This window comes from Podarcis filfolensis (genome assembly GCF_964270895.1).
Source record: "Podarcis filfolensis genome assembly, chromosome: 14".
Taxonomy (NCBI): Eukaryota; Metazoa; Chordata; class Lepidosauria; order Squamata; family Lacertidae; genus Podarcis; species Podarcis filfolensis.
The window spans coordinates 8,963,155-8,983,434 of record NC_139616.1 but is presented as its reverse complement, the minus strand read 5'-3'; the positions used below and the strand labels follow the sequence as shown (position 1 = coordinate 8,983,434).

Sequence of the window (20,280 nt, the reverse complement as noted above, 5' to 3'; positions counted from 1 at the left end):
GTTTGTGACTGACTCTGGGGTTGCGGCGCTCATCTCGCTTTATTGGCCGAGGGAACCGGTGTACAGCTTCCGGGTCATGTGGCCAGCATGACTAAGCCTCTTCTGGCGAACCAGAGCAGCGCACAGAAACACCGTTTACCTTCCCGCCAGAGCGGCACCTATTTATCTACTTGCACTTTGATGTGCTTTCGAACTGCTAGGTTGGCAGGAGCAGGGACTGAGCAACGGGAGCTCACCCCGTCGCGGGGATTCGAACCGCCGACCTTCTGATCGGCAAGTCCTAGGCTCTGTGGTTTAACCCACAGCGCCACCCGTGTCCCATGAACATTAGTTCCATCCCCTTAATTGATTCAGGCCAGATCCACGGTGGGGGTGGGGGGTCCCTGGGCTGGCCCAGGGAAGAGTTGATCTGATCAGGGATATAGTCAGGGGGTCGTGCTTAGCCCTATTAATCAGTGGCAGCACCATGTTTAAGGACCTCCCTCCCCAAAGAGGCTTGTCTGGTCTTGGCACTCACTTTGCTGTCGTCTTTTTTTTGGTGCCAGAAGTAGACCTTTCTGTTCTCCTGGGCCTTTTGAGCTTTTAAGCTCTGAGCCTGAACTGCAATTTCCAGTGTAATCCTATTAAGGCTTGCTCAAAAGTAAATGTTGCTGTGTTCTGTTGGACTTAACTCCCCTAGTAATCAGGCATAGATTTGCAACCTTAATCAGCTGCTCTTGGGCTGCTGTCCTATGCACACTTACCTGGGAGCAAGTCCAGTTGAAACCAATAGGGCTTACTCTTGAGTATTTATTGTGCTTTTATTCATTTGCTGCATTTCTTACCTGCACTTCATTTATTTATTAATATATTTTTATTAAAGATTTCTCCGTTCGCAAAAATACGTGCATTGTCTCTTTTTTCGAGTTCTGTTTTTTACAGATCAGTTTCATTCCTTGCGAGATATTAGTGTTGTGTGCAATATTAGGTTGGGAAGAAAAGAGGGGGGATAGTGATTGGGGTGGGGTGGTTATGCTTCTATTCTTCTGCTTAGTGTATGTGTGGGGTTTTGTGTCAGCGTCACTTGAATTGGTTCTCTTACAGTTCCTTGTTGTATTTCCTTGGTGGTGGCCTAGGGTGTGGTGGGTTGTCTTTGGTTGGCCACAGTGAGATTTGTTTTTGTGTGTGAGTGGGGTGCATGTATGTGTTTGGATCAGGTTAGCCAGATTGATTCGTATGCTGTTGGCAGATTCTTGTTGTTGACCTGTTGGGCTATGTATGTGATAAAGGGGAGCCATACTGGGGTAAAGGAGTCTTCTTCTATTTGTCTCTGTGCCAGTTTATTGGTTAGCTTTTCTAGTAAGGCTGTTTCCCATGCTATTTGATACCATTGGTCCATGCTTACTCCTGACAGGTCTCTCCAGTGTCTGGCTATAAGGCTTCTGGCTGCTGAGAGTAGGTGGGTTATGAGCTCTTTATAATGTGAGTGGGCATTATTATCTTGGAAGATGTTTAGTAGGACCTAGGTTGACTTCTAATACTTGCTTGGTTATTTTGCATATTTCTTGTATGACTGATGTCCAGAAGAGTTGGGTTTTTGGACATTCCCACCACATGTGGAGGTATGTGCCTGTGGAGGTGCAGCCTCTCCAGCATTTTGGTGTTGTTCCTGGGTGTATCAGCGCTAGTTTCCGTGGTGTTAAGTACCATCTGTAAGTGAGTTTCAGGGTGAGTTATTTTCTTTTAGCTGAGATGGATTTAAAGGGAGGTTTAGAGCACATTCTAGTCCACTAGGTGGGGTTAATCTCATAGCCTATGTCATCCTCCCATTGTTTCTTGATTACGTCAAGGGAGTTTGTGGGATTTTGGAGCAGTATTTTGTGATGCCTGTGTTGGGTATAAGGTTTATCAGCAATGTTGTCAGTGTTATTAACAACATTATTGGTTTGTTGTTGTAGGGATATGGGTATTAGCACGCTCTGGCGCCACCATTGTGCTGGTTGTGTGTTGGATTTTAGCCTGTTTCTTGATTTGTTTTATTGAGCTTGGGGTATTGTTTTAGTTGGTATGGGTTTCTTTCTTCCTTTGTTTTCCTTTTACCTGCTTATTTTGTTTTTTGCCTTTGTGTACTGAAGGAGGAGACAGAGCGGTTGGTGGGGGGTGTCTATTTTTGTATGTGTGGTTCTTTTTGTGCTATGGGTAGAGTCCTTGGAATGGGGGGCTGAGTGTGTGTGTTGTGTGTTGTTGGGATGGCTGGGGGAGTATGGTTTGGTGTTGTCTGGGTTGGTATTGGGGTGGGGATTGGAGTGGGGGACCTCTGTGGAGGATGAGGTGATTTCAGGATGCTTCATTCATCTGTGGTTGTTGTTTCAGGATTGTCAATCTATGGTATGTTGGTTTAGCTGAGGTTGGTTTGCCGTCCTGTGTTGTGTGTTCGGCGGGACAGTTCTGTGAGTTGTGCTTGACTGTACTGGTTTGCGTTGTCGTGTCATTTTTGCAATTTCTTCTTCCTCTTGACTGCTGTCTAGTCTCTTGCTGTTGTTTTGTCATGGCTATCAGTTGGTGGGTCTGTTGGTTGCCATTCTGGCAGAGAATCGAGTCTGAGGTTCTCCAATAGTTGCAGGGCTTCAGGTATGTCGGTGGCCGTGTACTGTGCTGTGTTGGTGGTTACAATGAGGCGAAAGGAGAAGCCCATCAGTACTTGATTCCTGCTTGTTGAAGACGTTGGATACATGGGCGTAGGTTTTTCCTCTGGTTTAGGCTCTCTTGTGATTACCTGCTCTTCATTGCAGTTGTAATTTGAGAGAGGGTTACAGTTAAAACAAATGCATATTTAAGGTGGCCGGGTTTATACTAAATAAGAAAAAAACCAAAGTAATGGTTAAGAATATGGATCAGAGTATAATAGAGGTAATGCAACGAGAAACAGGGATTGAAGTGGCCAAGAAGGTAAAATATTTGGGAATATGGTTAACTCCAAAAAATATTGATTTATTTCAAAACAACTATATACCGGTGTGGAATGGAATTAAAAAAGATTTGGAAGTTTGGGGAAGGATGAAACTTTCTTTTTGGGGTAGAATTTCAACGATCAAAATGAGTGTGCTTCCAAAGATGTTATTTTTGTTTCAAATGATTCCTATAATTAAGGGGACAAAGACCTTCAAAGAGTGGCAAATAACAATTTCAAGATATATCTGGCAGGGCAAAAAGCCAAGAATACAATTTAAGTTACTAACAGATGCGAAGGAAAGAGGTGGCTTTGCCCTGCCAGACCTGAAATTATACTATGAAGCGACTTGTCTCTGCTGGTTAAAGGAATGGATAAAACTAAAAAACAACAAACTGTTAGACTTAGAAGGATTTGACAACAGATTTGGATGGCACGCTTATTTATGGTTGGAGAAGAAGAAAAGTCATAAGGGTTTGGGGAATCATATTTTCAGGAGTTCCATAATAGAAATATGGGATAGGTACAAAAACATATTAGAACCCAAAGTTCCACACTGGTTGTCTCCACTAGAGGTTATGAGTGTAAACAAAATTAACATGAGAGGGAATTGGATTACCTACGGAGATTTAGTAATTAAAGAAGGGGGGAAATGGAAAATGAAGCCATATGAACAAGTTAAAGACTACAGTATGTGTTTGATTGGTTGCATTATTTTCAGGTAAATGAAATGTTTAAAATGGCTGCCTTCTCCGAGTAAGGAGAAGGGAGCTCCGCTGTAAACGGGTCGTCCGCTACGGCGAAGCGGAGACCCACTCAGGAAAACCACAGGTGGCAGAAGCCTGTGGTCTCGGGACCCGGCGGGCGCCAGAAGCAGCCCCCAAAACGTTGAAGGGACCCCGTAAGGGGCTCCGGATCGCGGAGGGGGTAGCGGCGCTGTGGGTCGTTGCGCAAACAGCGAAGTGAAGCCGCATTGCTGTTGCCGGTCAGCGCTGTCCTTTCTTCCTGCAACTTTTCTGAACTTTGGAAACTACAACCCGTGAGTAAATTTGGACATTGAAAACTTTCTGAAACTTTTGTCAACTTTCTGAAACTTTTTGAGAACTTTATGAAACTTTTAAAACTTTTTTAAAAAAGTTGAAATCTGGCTGAAAACGGAGTGAGGATAAGCAGGAAGCCCATCTCCCGCTATACTGAACTTTAAGCAAAGAGCAGGAGGAGTGGAGACAAAAAGTTATGCGTTAACTAAATGCTGGCACCCTGTTAAAGCAGTTTTCTGAGTGAAAGACTTTGAGTTATTGACTTTTGCTGGTTATATTCGGGGTGCACTGATATTCTTCTTCTGTGGCACCAGTGGATTATAAAATAAATAAGAATCTCTGATGCTGGAGCTGCCTGGATGAGCACCAGTTTGCAACTTTGGATACATTGAATTCAGATTTTGAAACATTCTGAGTTGGAACTGGATACTTTGAAACTGTTGCAGTCAAGGCACTGTAAGAAACACTGTTTTGCTTTAAGTTTTACTCTGCTAAAAATAATACATGTGGAGGCGATAGACATGGATTTAAATTTATAAGTTTAACTTGGATTTGATCTTTTCCCTGAAGACGTATTAAGCTCCCTCTAGAGGATTTTGGACTTACAGCAGTGACTTTGTTTTACTTTCCCTTTCCCGGCCTCTGATTGACTATTGTATCTGGGACTCTGCTTTCTCATGGGAACAACTTGGATTGACCTTGGATTACAGATAACTTTGGAATGAGTGGCGCAAGGAGAAGAGGAAGGACTAAACAAACAACTCTAACTTTATCTGCAGCCTCACAGCGTAGATCTTCTGTGCCGGCCTTGCCTTCCACTTTGCCTCCAGACATAGAGGCGGCCTCCCTAATACAGGCAGGGGAGGGTGAGACAGAGGAGCTGCACCTGGGAGATATGGCTTCAGGGACAAGTAGCTCTGTCTTGGAGAAAATTTTGGAGAAACTGGAGGCTCTGGACAAGAAGGCTGATTTGCATACAGCTAAAATTGAACAGAACACAGAAAGCTTGAATAAGCTGACTGGACAAGTTGCACAGAATGCCCAGTCTATTGGAGAATTAAAGGAGGCTGTAGGTGAAAATCGTAAACTGGCTGAAGATACTAGTCAAAGATTGGAAGAACTTGAGAAAGAAGTAAGACCACTCAGCAAACAAGTTGGAGAACATCAGATTTACTTTTTGATGACAGAACTGCGAAACAGGGAGACCAACTTGAGGATACGGTCAATACCAGAGGTGGAAGAAGATAATTTTATTGAATTTCTAACTAAGGAATTTGCCAAGTTTTGGAAGTTAGAGGAAAAAGACTTTAAAATTGTATCTGCTTTCAGGCTTGGCAGAGTCAGAAGGACAGAGAAGCCCAGAGATTGTTTGATAACACTGAGATCAAAGGAGGAAAGGGACAAGATTTTGGGCCTGCACTACGAAAAGTCACTAGACATTTTGGGCAAGAGAATTGAAATCTACAAGGACATTCCTAAGCAGTTGCTGGACCTTAGATCTAACTACACGGAATTGGCAAGACTGTTGAGAAGCAACGCAATTATCTTCAGGTGGGAGTTTCTACAAGGATTATCCTTTACTTACAGAGGGAGAAAGATCAAAATCAAAACAGTGGAAGATAGAGACAAGTTTTTGGGAGCACACGGAGAAGACCTCCACAAAGGACTTGGATTGCCAACGCCAGAACTTCCAGGGGAGCCCGCCCCCTCGGATCCTCAAGGACCGGAGAACAAGGTACCACCCCAGAAAGAATAACCAGATCTATCCAGGATGTCTCTGCAGCTTTTGAGTTGGAACATAAATGGCTGTAACAGTCCCGAAAAAAGGTCTAAAATTTTTCATATTCTAAAAAAGGAACAATTGGACATTATATGCTTACAAGAAACACATGTGATTAGGCTCCATAGAAAGGTGTTAATAAATAAAAGGCTTGGTCAAGAATTTATATCATCGGATACAGTTAAAAAGAGAGGTGTAGTGATCTATGCAAAAGAGAGCCTTTCACCAAAATTTCTCTTTAAAGATGAAAGTGGAAGAATCCTCGCAATAGAAGTACAGTATCAAGGAGAAAAAATTTTGATATTAGGAATTTATGCTCCAAATGAAGGAAAATCGGATTTTTATAAGAAGTTGCATGAGATCATGCTGGATTATCTGGATTACAACAACGTCATTATGATGGGGGACATGAACGGGGTCGTATCAACAAATATGGATAAGTCACAGAACCAGAACATTACTAAAGAGGGAAGACTACCTAAGACCTTTTTTGAAATGACTGACAATATGGACTGGGTTGACATCTGGAGAGTTAGAAACCCCCTGGGAAGAGAAGGAACATTCTTTTCTGAAGCTCAACTGACTTGGACACGAATCGACCAAATATGGATAACTAGAAGTCTGGCACCTAAGGTGAGGAAGGTGGAAATCTGCCCCAAAACATGCTCCGACCATAACGCCTTGAGAATGGATATGACATTGATCCCAATCGGCTCCTTTAGATGGAAGATGAATGATGGCCTGTTTAGAGATCAAAGAATTGTAAAGAAGGCCCAAAAAACCTTAAAGGACTATTTTGAGATTAATTTGAACACTACGGTGGAAAAAAGAACTATCTGGGATGCAAGTAAAGCTGTGATGAGAGGGTTCTTGATTCAACAGAATTCCTTAAAGAAAAGACTGCAAAATGAAAAGAAAGATAAAATTCTGGAAAGTATCAAAGAGTTGGAGAAGAAGTTAAGATCTAACCCGAAGTCCCAACCGATTCTGAGAGAAATTAAACTTTATCAGGCGCAATATTCCAAGCTGATAAATCAGGAAATAGAATGGAAGATTAAAATAATGAAACAAAAAACTTTTGAATCGGCAAATAAATGTGGGAAACTGCTAGCTTGGCAGTTGAAAAGGAGACAAAGATTAAACACAGTAACAAACTTAGAGGTTGAAGGAAGGAACATTCAGAACCCGGGAGAGATTAGAAAGTGCTTCCAGAGGTATTTTAAAAAGTTATATACTCAAGGGCCACAAGATGAAATAGAGATTACACAATTTTTGGAGAGAAATGGATTAGCAAAGCTGTCAGAAGAAAATAGAACAATTTTAAATGGCAAAATAACACGACAAGAGATTGAACAGGCCATCCTGAGTCTGAAACAGGGCAAATCACCAGGGCCAGATGGACTGACCTCTAACTACTACAAGACATTGAAGGATTATTTGATACAACCTTTGTTGGAGGTCAGTAATGAAATAATGGAGGGGAAGAAGGCGCCTGAATCGTGGAAAGAAGCATTTATCACATTGATTCCAAAGTCAGAAACTGAAAAGACACAACTCAAGAATTACCGTCCCATCTCCCTTTTAAATGTGGATTACAAAATATTTGCAGATGTTTTGGCACGAAGATTTAAGAAAGTTTTAAGTGAGATAATCCATAAAGACCAGGCAGGCTTTCTCCCGGGCAGACATATGTTTACTAACACAAGGAACATCATAGACATATTGGAACTTTTACAAACAAACATAAACACTAAAGCAGTTTTAATTTTTATAGACGCGGAGAAAGCCTTTGACAACATTTCTTGGAAATTTATGAAGGGGAATTTAAAAGAAATGGGAGTGGGACGGGGGTTTGAGAACGGGATTGAGGCAATATATTCAGAACAAAAGGCTAAACTGATAGTTAACAATGTGGTTACAGAAGAGTTTAAAATTGAAAAAGGTACACGACAAGGCTGCCCGATTTCCCCATTACTGTTTATTTCGGTTCTGGAAGTGCTCCTGAATATGATTAGGGGGGACCGGTTGGTGGAAGGGATTCAGGTCGGAGCGAAACAATATAAACTTAAAGCTTTTGCAGATGACCTAGTTCTGACATTACAGGAGCCGGAGTCTAGTTTGAAAAGAGTACTACAACTGATTCAAAACTTTGGTCGAGTGGCAGGATTTAAGTTAAATAAGCAAAAAACTAAAGTTTTGGGGAAAAACGTGACAGATATTGAGTTGGAACAGCTTCAGAAAGAGACAGAACTAAATGTGGTTAAAAAAGTTAAATACCTAGGGGTAAATATAACAGCAAAAAATCTGAGTTTATTTAAAGATAATTATGAAAAATGTTGGTCAGAGATTAAGAGAGACTTGGATAGTTGGTCAAGACTAAAACTTTCTTTGTTAGGCCGAATAGCTGCCATCAAGATGAATGTATTGCCAAAAATGTTATTTTTGTTTCAGACACTGCAGATTGTAGACAAGACAGAGTGCTTCCGGAAGTGGCAGAAAGATATTTCTAAATTTGTCTGGCAGGGCAAAAAGCCCAGAATCAAATTTAAAATATTAACAGATGCGAAAGAAAGAGGGGGCTTTGCCCTGCCAGATTTAAAGTTGTATTATGAAGCTGCAGCTTTCTGCTGGTTAAAAGATTGGTTACTTCTTGAAGATACGGATGTTTTGGATTTGGAAGGTTTTAATAATGCGTTTGGATGGCATGCATATTTATGGTATGATAAAGCTAAGATAAATAAGGCCTTCAAGAACCATATTGTCAGAAAATCAGTCTTTAATGTCTGGACAAAATATAAAGACTTACTGGAGAATAAAACTCCGAGGTGGCTGTCACCCCTGGAGGCTAAGGCTCGGAAAAGAGCCAATATGGAGGCCAACTGGCCAAAATATTGGGAGATAATAGAAAAGGATGGTGACAACTGGAAATTGCAGAGTTTAGAAAAGATGAGAGACAAAGTGCGAGACTGGTTACACTATGCTCAGATTAAAGAAGTGTTTAAAAATGACAAAAAGCTAGGATTCCAAGTGGAAAAGTCAAAGTTAGAAACTGAACTGTTAGAACCTAAGACTAAGGTACTTTCAAGAATGTATAACTTGCTGCTGAAATGGAACACACATGACGAAATGGTAAAATCAACAATGATAAAATGGGCGCAGGATATTGGGTATAATATTATGTTTGAAGATTGGGAAAGGTTGTGGACCTCTGGGCTGAACTTCACTGCATGTAATGCGTTGAAGGAAAATGTGATGAAAATGATGTATAGATGGTACATGACCCCTGTTAAACTGGCTAAAATATACCATTCGTCTGATAGCAAATGTTGGAAATGTAAGGAAAATGAAGGAACATTTTTTCACCTCTGGTGGACCTGCCCTAGAGTGAAGGCCTTTTGGGAGAAGATATATAATGAATTAAAAAAGGTGTTTAAATACACCTTCACTAAGAAATCAGAGGCCTTTCTCCTGGGTATTGTCGGCCAGAGTGTGTTAAAAGAGGACAGAACATTCTTTTTGTACGCAACAACAGCAGCAAGAATATTAATTGCCAAGAATTGGAAAACTCAGGAGCTACCCACTGTGGAAGAATGGCAGATGCAACTGATGGACTATATGCAATTAGCCGAGATGACCGGCAGAATTCGAGACCAGGGAGAAGAAAGGATGGAAGAAGACTGGAGGAAATTTAAGATTTATTTACAAAAATATTGTAATTTGGCTGAGTGCTGAATTGGATGCCAGTGCAGACAATTGTCTACCATTAAATTAGATTTAAGGTTGAATTATATGTCAAACCAAATTAAGATTACTAATTAAGATGAATTAAATGATAATTTGTTTGAAACTAATTTAATAATGATGTAAGTGTATGCGGGAGGTGTGGGGGAGTCCCATGTAACAATTGAGAGATGTTAAATGGACAATGATAAGTGCTTATCTAATATATGCTTTATTTGAAAACTTTAATAAATATATTATAAAAAAAAAAAAAAAAATGAAATGTTTAAAAAGGACTTTAAAGAGAGGGGATATATAGAAAAAGAATCAAAATTTCAAACAGAGATAATAAATAATGATTATAAGATAATGTCAAAAATGTATAAAATGTTGTTGGAATGGCAAACGAAGGATGAGGAGATAAAGTCAGTTATGATACATTGGGCCAGAGACTTTGGTTATAATATACAATTGGCTGATTGGGAAAAAGTATGGAATGAATATATGAAATTTACTGCATGTATGGCGCTAAAGGAGAATATTATGAAAATGGTATATAGATGGTACATTACACCGCTTAAGTTAGCAAAAATGTTTAAAACATGTAATAAGTGTTGGAAATGTAAAGAAAAAGAAGGATCGTTTTTCCATATGTGGTGGGAATGTAAGAAGGTAAAGAGTTTCTGGGAAATGATATACAATGAGTTGAAAAAGATGTTTAAATATACATTTGTAAAGAAACCAGAAGCCTTTTTGTTAGGAATAATAGGAAGAGAGATAAATAGAAACGACTATAAACTTTTTCAATATGCAGTAACAGCGGCAAGAATATTAATGGCCCAAAAATGGAAACAAGAGGAGTTACTGACCCTTGAAGAGTGGAGAATGAAACTTATGGATTACGCAGAATTGGACAAAATGACTGGGAAAATTAGATATCAAAGGGATCACAAGTTCATCGAGGACTGGGGAAAGTTCACGGATTATCTGAAAAGCATATGTGATGAACAGACAACGCTAGTGGGATTTAAAGAGGCTTTGTGATAGTTAAAGATGTATTGTAAAAAAGAAACAGAAATGAAAGGATAATATTAATTGGCAATATTAAATATAGAAAATGCGTAAAGATAGAAAATATGGATGATTGGTGGAGGAGCTGGTGGAAGTACAAAAACTGGAAATTTGTGAACATGGTTGTGATGATGAATTTGTAAAGGAAAAATTTAATAAAAATTATTTTAAAATAAAAAAACAAATGCATATTCATAGCACAATTATTAAAGATCAAGGCAGATCACTTACAACCAGGCATATAAAATAAGCAGACATGGTCAGAGCTGCCCTGTTCATTTCTGACTTTAATGAATTGGACCCAACAAAGTTCTACTCAGACCTGAAATGAATGCATCTAAGTTAGCCATGTCCTTTAATTACACTGGTTCTACTCTGACTGTAAGCAGCCTGTCCCCCCCACTGTCCATTTATGTTTATACTGTTTTGTTTGTATTGTTTACCAGGTTGCTAGCTGTCCTAAAAACCAGCTGGTATGCAAAAACAAAGCCAGCAAACAAACAAATGTGTTTCCTGATGACTTGCAGATGCCTTTTCAGTTGACTGAAAAAGCTTAAAATTGATTAATCAGTTATTAAAGGTTAGAACCTTAAAGAAACAAACGAACAGCAGGTTGAACAATGCCTGCAATTAGACCACCTTCTGTTGATGCAAGAGATGTCACTTTGGAGTTACAGGATACTGAGGTCCTTGCCATCAGCCGGGGTGTTACGATGTGTTACAAATGCATCAGGTTTCCTTCAGACAGTCAATGCTGTTACGAGTCTGGATGAAACCCCAGATTCCCTACCAAACTTGGGATCCTATATCTGTCAGGGCAAAGCTTGCCAAAACCGTTCCTTTGTCAAGCGTGGCTGGTTAAGTTCCATGATTCAGCATGAGCAAAGAATTTGGTCTGGGTTCTAGCTGTGACATAAAACCAGAGCCAGAGTTGTGTGTGAGTGAGTTGGAAGGAGGCAGGAAGCTAGAGACACAGAGACATATTTGCTCCATTCTGGGCTTTGGGGCTCCCCTGGAAACCTCATACAGATCCAAGATCTGTTGGGGGTGTTAATGCTCCTACACTCAGGTTCTATATACAGTCAAACCTCGGTTGTCGAACGTAATCCGTTCTGGAAGCCTGTTCAACTTCTGAAATGTTCAACAATTGAGGCGTGGCTTTGATTGGTTGCAAGAGCTTCCTGCACTCAAGCGGAAGCTGCATCAGACGTTCGGCTTCCGAAAAATGTTCGAAAACCGGAGCATTTACTTCCGGGTTTTCGGCGTTTCGGTGAAACATTCCAAAACGGAGCCGTTCGGGAACCGAGGTTTGACTGCATGTGGAAATAAAACCATGCATCCTAAAGACACCACATGAAGGAGAGACTCCATTTTATGTGTAGCAAGATGACTGTGCTGTAGAATCCACTGTGAACACTGCTCAGTTGAATCGAGTGTTGGAGTGCTTCTTCTCTGCTTGAAGAAGAAGAAGAAGAAGAAGAAGAAGAGTTTGGATTTGATATCCCGCCTTTCACTCCCCTTCAGGAGTCTCAAAGCGGCTAACATTCTCCTTTCCCTTCCTCCCCCACAACAAACACTCTGTGAGGTGAGTGGGGCTGAGAGACTTCAAAGAAGTGTGACTAGCCCAAGGTCACCCAGCAGCTGCATGTGGAGGAGCGGAGACACGAACCCGGTTCCCCAGATTACGAGTCTACCGCTCTTAACCACTACACCACACTGGCTCTCAGAAAGAGAGCAAAGCTACAGGAGAAGGTAAAGGGCCCATTAATTTACATGGGTCCACGTTGCCCAGGTCCAAAATTATTGCTACTTATGGTGGCTGCTTGTAGTTTTGCTTGCTTACCATGGCAGGATTGTTAAGTTTATTCTTGTTTATTGGACCTATTTATATAATTTTGTAATTTCCATATACCATTTCCCCGTTTATCTTATTGCTTTGTTCCCTGCTCTGGGATAGAAGATATTCAACGAAGAGCGGACTATTATGTCCCATTCACACGTATCACATGCCCCCCCTCCAAATGACTGATGACCTTCGCGCAAAACAGACACAGAGATTAAAGACAAAAGTATTTATAAAAGTATTTAAAGTGACAACTCTTTAACTTGTGTTCTCAAAACAAAGCAGTCGAACGGTTGTCCTCTCACTCAGATGCTGGTGGCGGTCAAGCTGTTTCCTCTGGGTGTGCTACCAGCTTGAGAGATGTTTGGATTTTGCAGGGTCTGGGGACATGGGAAGAGTGAGGCCTCTACCATTGTACCACCCTGGTTGGAATCAAGACCTGTAAAAGGAAGAGTGAGGGAGAAAGGTCTAAGGCTACGGACAGCAACTGTACATCAGTTTTGTACTGGCAACTTCATTGATGTTTGTGGATGCTCATTGTCAGGTGTCAGAGTCAAACCCCCACGGTAGTTTGCCAGGAACAGAAAATAATAATAATAATAATAATAATAATAATAATAATAATAATTTATCTATACCCCGCCCATCTGGCTTACCAATGCAGCCTCTTGGAGTAATGACAGTGCTCCAAGTGAGTCTCCACCTCCCCTCTCTCTTCCATTATGCATCATCACCACGGGTGCTGAGATGTGCCCTCTGCCTCTGAGCTCTCTGCTCTCCTACTTTAAATGCCTGCTGGGTTCTGGGGGAGGTGGGGGTCTGGAATGCTTTCTAAAGAAACTGTGTTCATCAGCTGTTCCCCCTCTGGTGCTTCTTCTTCCTCCTCTCCCATTATTTCCCAGCTTTCCCCCTCATCTGCCTCTGAGCTGTGACCTCCCTCAAACCCCTATTGTAATTTGGAACTGTCTTCTTCTTCTCTGGAAGGGTCAGGCTGGGGAGGTGTTCTCCACCATTCCTCCCCTGCCCAGTCCCTGACACTCATGCACTTTTAAACTATATTCCTATGGTATGGGGATTAAGTGGGGTCTTGCATGAGTGGAACGGTGAGTTTTTTTTATGTTGTGCAACAGAGGAATCCAACACAAAAGTTGTGCTCGCAGGAACCTGCTGCTATTGTGCCACAAAGCTACCAGCAACCTGCATGCACATCCCCTTGCGCATTAATGTTCCACTGGAGCAAATCATTTGGTCAGTGGGACAAAAGTAGACCTCTGAGTGACTTTAACTCAGAACTACATTGCTTACAACCCACTGGGGAGTTGATACAATTGGCAGCAGTTCAGCATGGCTGAAGCGAAAACGGTTGAATACAGTGTTGAGCAGGTGTGTGTAAGCCAATGGATGCTCCCATCTGTGCATGGCTTCGTCACACCTCTCAATTACAGTCTAAGGCAGCCTTTCTCAACCTGTGGGTCCCCAGATGTTGTTGAACTACAACTCCCATCACCCCTAGCTAGCAAGGCCAGAGCTCAGGGATGATGGGAGTTGTAGTCCAACAACATCTGGGGACCCACAGGTTGAGAACCGCTGGTCTAAGGCATGGCGTGCCACCCCTCCCAATGCTATGTTGGATTTAAATTCTTAAAGCAGCTTAGCTTCAACAGGAGAAGTCAGTGTTCCAAATGAGCCCACGAAAGGTCCCGTTTTGAATACTCTGCCAGTTTGACATGGTCTGCAGCAGGGTTTAGTGTGGATCCACTCCCATTCATCTTCCTTCCTTAACATTTAGGGAGCCAGAATCGGCACCCCTGCAAATCCAGGATTGTGGCTGCTCAGGGAACTCTGCTCTGAGCACCACCATATCCCCAGGTCCAATCCCAACCCACCACGGGCGTCTTCCTGCTTTTCCATTCAAAACCCAAGTTGGAGCAAAACACTAGAAATGCACTTTTTATGAGAATTCAAACCTAGGAATGCATTTTTATGAGTTTTTTAAAAATAAAAAAGAGCAGCAACACAACTACATAATTTTAGGGGAAAACACTCCCTTCCTCTTCCTTTCCCCTCTCAGTTCCTTTGTCAAAATCAACAAGCATTGCAGTGCAGTTCTGGGAAGGCTCCTGTTTATACTGGCGGTCCAGCGAATGTGGTTAGGAGCATGAAAAGGCTTTAGAAGCATGAAAAAGCTGACTCTGGTCAGCCTCAGGAACCAAAACATGCAGAGAGGCTAAAGGAAAGATGGGAACTGCAGCTAGTGGTCATGAGTGAAATGATCGGAGGTGGGGACTTCGATTGCCACTAGCTCCTCTTGTTCTGAGCATCTCAAGGGACATAGTGACTTGGGCCCTATTTGAGCTATACAGTGGTACCTTGGGTTACAGACGCTTCAGGTTACAGACTCCCCAACCCAGAAATAGTACCTTGGGTTAAGAACTTTGCTTCAGGATGAGAACAGAAATTGTGCAGCGGCGGTGTGGTGGCAGCAGGAGGCCCCATTAGCTAAAGTGGTACCTCAGGTTAAGAACAGTTTCAGGTTAAGAATGGACCTCCGGAACGAATTAAGTTCTTAACCTGAGGTACTACTGTATACATTCTAAACAGTATTGTGCCACTTTATGCAGCCATGGCTTCCTCCAGAGAATCCTGGGGACCATAGTTTCTCAAGGGTGCTGAGAGACCTCCCCACTGTTCATCTCACAGAGCTACAATTCTCAGATTGATTTAACTGTCAGTCCCTCTTCCTAGGGAACTCTGTGAGAGCTGTTCTGACAGTGGAAGAGACCTGCTTTGGGAGGTGCTTAAGAAGAGGCTGGGTGGCCATCTGCCAGGGATGCTGCCATTCAGGGATGAGGATGCTGTGGACCAGTGGCGTAGCGTGGGTGGGGCCACAGGGGCGGTAGCCCTGGGCGCAAAATTCTTAGGGGTGCAAAATGTCAAAAGTAAAGTAAAGTAAAGTAAAACAGCAATAACAAATTAAAAATAGTGTGTCCTCCCCTTCACACAGAAAATCTCCCAATGTTTGCGCAGGTAGACTGAGAAGCAGATTTGGGAAGCGTCTGCTTGCTACGGCGCCTTTCGCATGGGCTTTGGAAAGATGCCTGCTCCCGACCAATCCCCTGTCCTCCTCTCCGCCCTGCTCAATGCTCATAGGATGCTGTGGTTGTCACTCAATAGGTCACCACACTTCTGCCCCTTCATTGCAGCCTATTGGCGGGCATTGCCTTGCCCCAGGCACTGACAACCCACGCTACACCACTGCTGTGTACCTCCAGATGATATTGGACTTTTGTACTGAAGCAGGTATTTGGGCTAGATGACCTACAAGATCCCCTCTAGTCTCTAAAACAGTGGGTCCCAGTTATCTAAGTACTGTCCCCCCTGTTTTTCCAAAGCCAAGTCACGGACTCTCTACTTTTGAAAATGTTGATATCTCTATGGTAGTTTTTGTTATGTGACTGGTGCCACAGACCCCCTGTGTGGGTTACATGGACCCCTAGTTGGGAACCGCTGCTCTAAAATTCTAGGATTTCTCAGTCAGTTGACACTGGACTCCTAATCTCAGGGTCGTGAGTTCAAGTCATGGGCAAAGGATTCCTGCATTGCAGGGGGCTGGACTAGATTACCCTTGGGGTCCCTTCCAGCTCTATGATTCTCAGAACTCTTACTGTGAGATTTTGCAGTTTGTAGTGGCGACATAGCGCCCGGTGTAGTGAACGTTGCATCTCACCACATTGTTGGTGAAGTCCGACTCCATCACAATATATTTGGGGTTCACCTGAACCTGCGGCAACAAAGCAGAAAGAACAAGTCAGTCTCCAGGATGAAGAACTGGGTGTCTTGTATAGCCATCATTCGTTTGAATAGTCAAATCCCTTAGAAATGTTATTTTATCTGGCAGCGTCTGTAAACAGGAAGACCTTCTGATTTTATTTTTTCTGCTCTTACATAGCTGTGCTTTGTACCCAATTTATAATGTAATAATTGTATCCATTTTATTAGCTTTTTTCTTTTGGCTTTATTATCAAAAGCTCCTTATGCCTATCTTATATTATTTTGTTCTTGGTTTTCTTTTCTTTGTGTGTATTGTCTGTTTTCGTTGCTCAATAAAATTCTAAAAAAGAAACTTAAAAATGTTCAAATTTCCTCCCAATCTGTGAAATTTTATTTCCTTTAGAATGGAAACTGATAGATGGCAAATTTGGAGATAAGTGTTTTGGCTATGAAACATCCAAAATGCCAGCCAAAAAGCAGAATCTCTTCTACGAATATTACTGGCACAGCAGAACACAGAAATTGCTTTTCATTTTATGGCCAGCTCAGTTTTGTCCTGACAGATTTAGAAAGACAATGAAGAGGACGACTTACCTTTAGGATATAATTCCCAGGCTGAACATCTGTGATATCAATCCACTGGCAGTCGATGTCAGCATTGTAAGTGTCATAACAACCAGGGCTCAGACCCTAACACAGAAAACACAACTTTAATTTGGCGCCAAACACAAAGCCAGAGTGGTACATGCTCTGGTTATCTCCTGATTGGACTACTGCCATGCGTTCTATGTGGGGCTACCTTTGAAGGAGACTCGGAAACTGTAACTAATCCAGAATATGGCAGCTAGACTGGTGACTGGGGGTGGCTGCCGAGACCATATAACATCGGTCCTGAAGGATCTTCACCGGCTCCCAGTAGGTTTCAGAGCACAATTCAAAGTGTTGGTGCTGACCTTTAAAGCCCTCAACGGCCTCGGCCCAGTATACCTGAAGGAACATCTCCACCCCCATTGTTCAGCCCGGACACCGAAATCCAGCTCCGAGGGCCTTCTGGCGGTTCCCTCACTGCGAGAAGTGAAGCTACAGGGAACCAGGCAGAGGGCCTTCTCAGTAGTGGCAGCTGCCCTGTGGAACGCCCTCCTGTCAGATGTCAAGGAAATAAACAACTACCTGACATTCAGAAGACATCTTAAGGCAGCCCTGTTCAGGGAAGTTTTTAACATTTGATATTTTATCACATGATGATGATGATGATGATGATGTTGGGAGCCACCCAGAGTGGCTGGGGAAACTCAACCAGATGGAGAGAATATAAATAAATAAATAAATAAATAAATTATTATTATTATTATTATTATTATTATTATTATTATTAAGCCCAAACAGGGATGGGGTCCACCTAGGACTCACCCAGGTTGATCCCTGCTGAAAGCAAGGCTGGCATCCATCCATCAATCAACTGATTGGCAAAGACTGCCAGTCCTGTTTCCTTAGCCTGTGGGGTTTAACTTTGAACTGCGCACACAAAGGAAGTGTTTTGCTCGACGTGTCTTTTGCCTGTGTGGTTTGAAAAACCAGTTTGCAAAGGCAAACGCTCTACCTGATACCATGGCAAAGTCAGGCAACAGACACATGGATGGCATCACTCTTCCATCCCGGTGGTGTTTGGTGGATGGGAATGTCAGGAATCAGCTTCCTGGCAGGATCTTGTTCCCCATCCTTGGTCTTCACTTAACTGGCAGTGGCTGGCCAGGTTTTTATTCAGGATTTCCCCCTCAGACCTACCTGAGAAACTGCCAGGAGTGAACCTGGGACTTTCCAACATGTCTGGTTTAGTCTTAAGCATGAGGCCTTGGCATCACTACTTGCATGCCCCTGACCAACAGTTCAGTAATACCCAAGGCAACACAATGACCAAATACAATGATACGAAATCAATATACACTGCTCCATAGCAATTGTTGTTATGCTTTCCATTCAACATATAGATGGGTTTATGAAGCATTTCTGTATCCTTATGCTGTGCTGAAGAAGAATTCCACGAAACAGTGGGTATATCCGGAATCACTGTTCACAGCGCCTGTTTGCAAACTACTTCGGCAGCGTTGGACGCCATAAACAAAGCTTTACAGCCTGTTTTCACCAGATAAGAATCTGATACATTGCTTCTTTCAGAGACTTGCATAGTCTTCAAAGACTTTCAGAGACTTATAAGACTTACGTTTATTTGGTTTTATGTTTTCAAGAGAATCCATTAAGGGTGCATATTTTGTGACTTTCAGAGATTCATAAGTTTTCTGTTTATGTGATTTCATATATTTCATATTATATAAAGAGTGTATATTTATATCGTATCATTGTATTTGGTCATTGTGTTGCCTTGGATATTACTGACTATTGTTTGCAACACAGGGGTTAAATTGTTTCGTGAGCAACAGCTGGCAGAGGACCTGTCCCGAGGCAGAGGACCTCCCTCTCCCAGTCCTCACCTGGGTGTGCGATGTGCAGGCATAGCGCTTTAAGTTCCCGAAGTCACAGGTGGTGTCTTCCAGGCAAAAGCTTGCTTTGTGGCCCTCTGCCACTTTCTTGCCTGTGGCCGCATCTAGCAGGTCATAGTGGCTGAATTCATCCATGCTGTGGTAATGTCTGAGGACGGTAGCAGGAGGATACAACACACATATCTACACAGTGCCGGATTTACGTATAAACCAAACAAGCTATAGCTTAGGGCACTCTATCGTTTTGTTCCTCTGTTCCTGGTCTCCCTTCCCCCTTGGCCGCCAGTAGGGAGGTTAGCGGAGCTCTGTTTTCAAAGATTCTTAATAAATCTATTCCTTTCTTTAAAAATAGATTTCTTGTTCTAAAGATGAAGTTGACCAGATTATGATCTGTGAAAGTGATCAGGGCATGGACTGAATGTCCATCTTGATATAGGTAGTCTATACTGTCTATGTCGGTTGCTTTAACTTCCCCCCAAAAAATTAAAGGGGGAAAAAACCCACTGGATGTACATTTCCAAAATATAAGATAAAAAACAAATAAAACCTACATACAGCAGCAGTGTTTTGTTTTGTGTAGGCTCCTATGATGTAAGTAATGGGCCCTGCCTGCTAGCCTCCTCCCTGAAATATCACTGGTTTGTCAACAAGTTGTTGCTGACAAAGGACAGCTGGACATATAAAGGGTCCCATTACCTTCAGTAGCTTAGGGCCTCAACAAACCTAAATCCGGCCCTGGATCTGCAGGAGGAGTTCATTAGGGTGTGCCCAGTGCAGACATAACCCGTTGTTTTTTTTGCAAATAGGGATGTACTTTGAGCATCCAGATTCTAAATATGGTGTCAAAAACCTTTGGCCAACAATTGCTGCTGAACTATAACTTCCACCAGCCTCAGAACGTGTAGGATGGTGGGAGTCACAGCTCAGCGACAACCACACCTGCTCTAATGCTTGTTGTTGTTGTTGTTGTTGTTGTTGTTGTTGTTGTTGTTGTTTAGTCGTTTAGTCGTGTCCGACTCTTCGTGACCCCCTGGACCAGAGCACGCCAGGCACTCTTGTCTTCCACTGCCTCCCGCAGTTTGGTCAAACTCATGCTGGTAGCTTCGAGAACACTGTCCAACCATCTCGTCCTCTGTCGTCCCCTTCTCCTTCTGCCCTCCATCTTTTCCAACATCAGGGTCTTTTCCAGGGAGTCTTCTCTTCTCATGAGGTGGCCAAAGTATTGGAGCCTCAACTTCAGAATCTGTCCTTCCAGTGAGCACTCAGGGCTGATTTCCTTAAGAATGGATACGTTTGATCTTCTTGCAGTCCATGGGACTCTCAAGAGTCTCCTCCAGCACCATAATTCAAAAGCATCAATTCTTTGGCGATCAGCCTTCTTTATGGTCCAGCTCTCACTTCCATACATTACTACTGGGAAAACCATGACTTTTACTATACGGACCTTTGTTGGCAAGGTGATGTCTCTGCTTTTTAAGATGTTGTCTAGGTTTGCCATCGCCTTTCTCCCAAGGAGCAGGCGTCTTTTAATTTCGTGACTGCTGTTTTTAATTTCGTGACTAATGCTAGAGATCATTATATGAGCCACCTCTTCATGTTACTGTTCTACATTACCAAAGCCCTAAGTA

The 20,280-nt window shown here is 42.4% G+C and overlaps 1 protein-coding gene and 1 long non-coding RNA gene across 3 annotated transcripts in view; both read right to left on the bottom strand.

Moving 5' to 3' along the window:
• The window catches only part of LOC310749827, a 285,263-nt gene that overhangs the window by 200,983 nt on the left and 64,000 nt on the right, over positions 1 to 20,280 (bottom strand). The window lies entirely within an intron of this gene.
• Positions 12,598 to 20,280, bottom strand: part of LOXL1 (lysyl oxidase like 1) — a 33,686-nt gene continuing 26,003 nt past the window's right edge. Inside the window, exons 4-7 of one of the 2 annotated variants that reach the window (XM_083586603.1) lie at positions 18,644 to 18,800; positions 16,749 to 16,844; positions 16,007 to 16,164; positions 12,598 to 12,822 (exon numbers count right to left, since the gene is read on the bottom strand). In XM_083586603.1, the coding sequence (XP_083442729.1) occupies positions 16,045 to 16,164; positions 16,749 to 16,844; positions 18,644 to 18,800 (373 nt within the window). In that variant the 3' untranslated portion in view covers positions 12,598 to 12,822; positions 16,007 to 16,044. The remainder of the gene's footprint in view (positions 12,823 to 16,006; positions 16,165 to 16,748; positions 16,845 to 18,643; positions 18,801 to 20,280) is intronic. The other variant, XM_083586602.1, reaches the window with a different exon arrangement.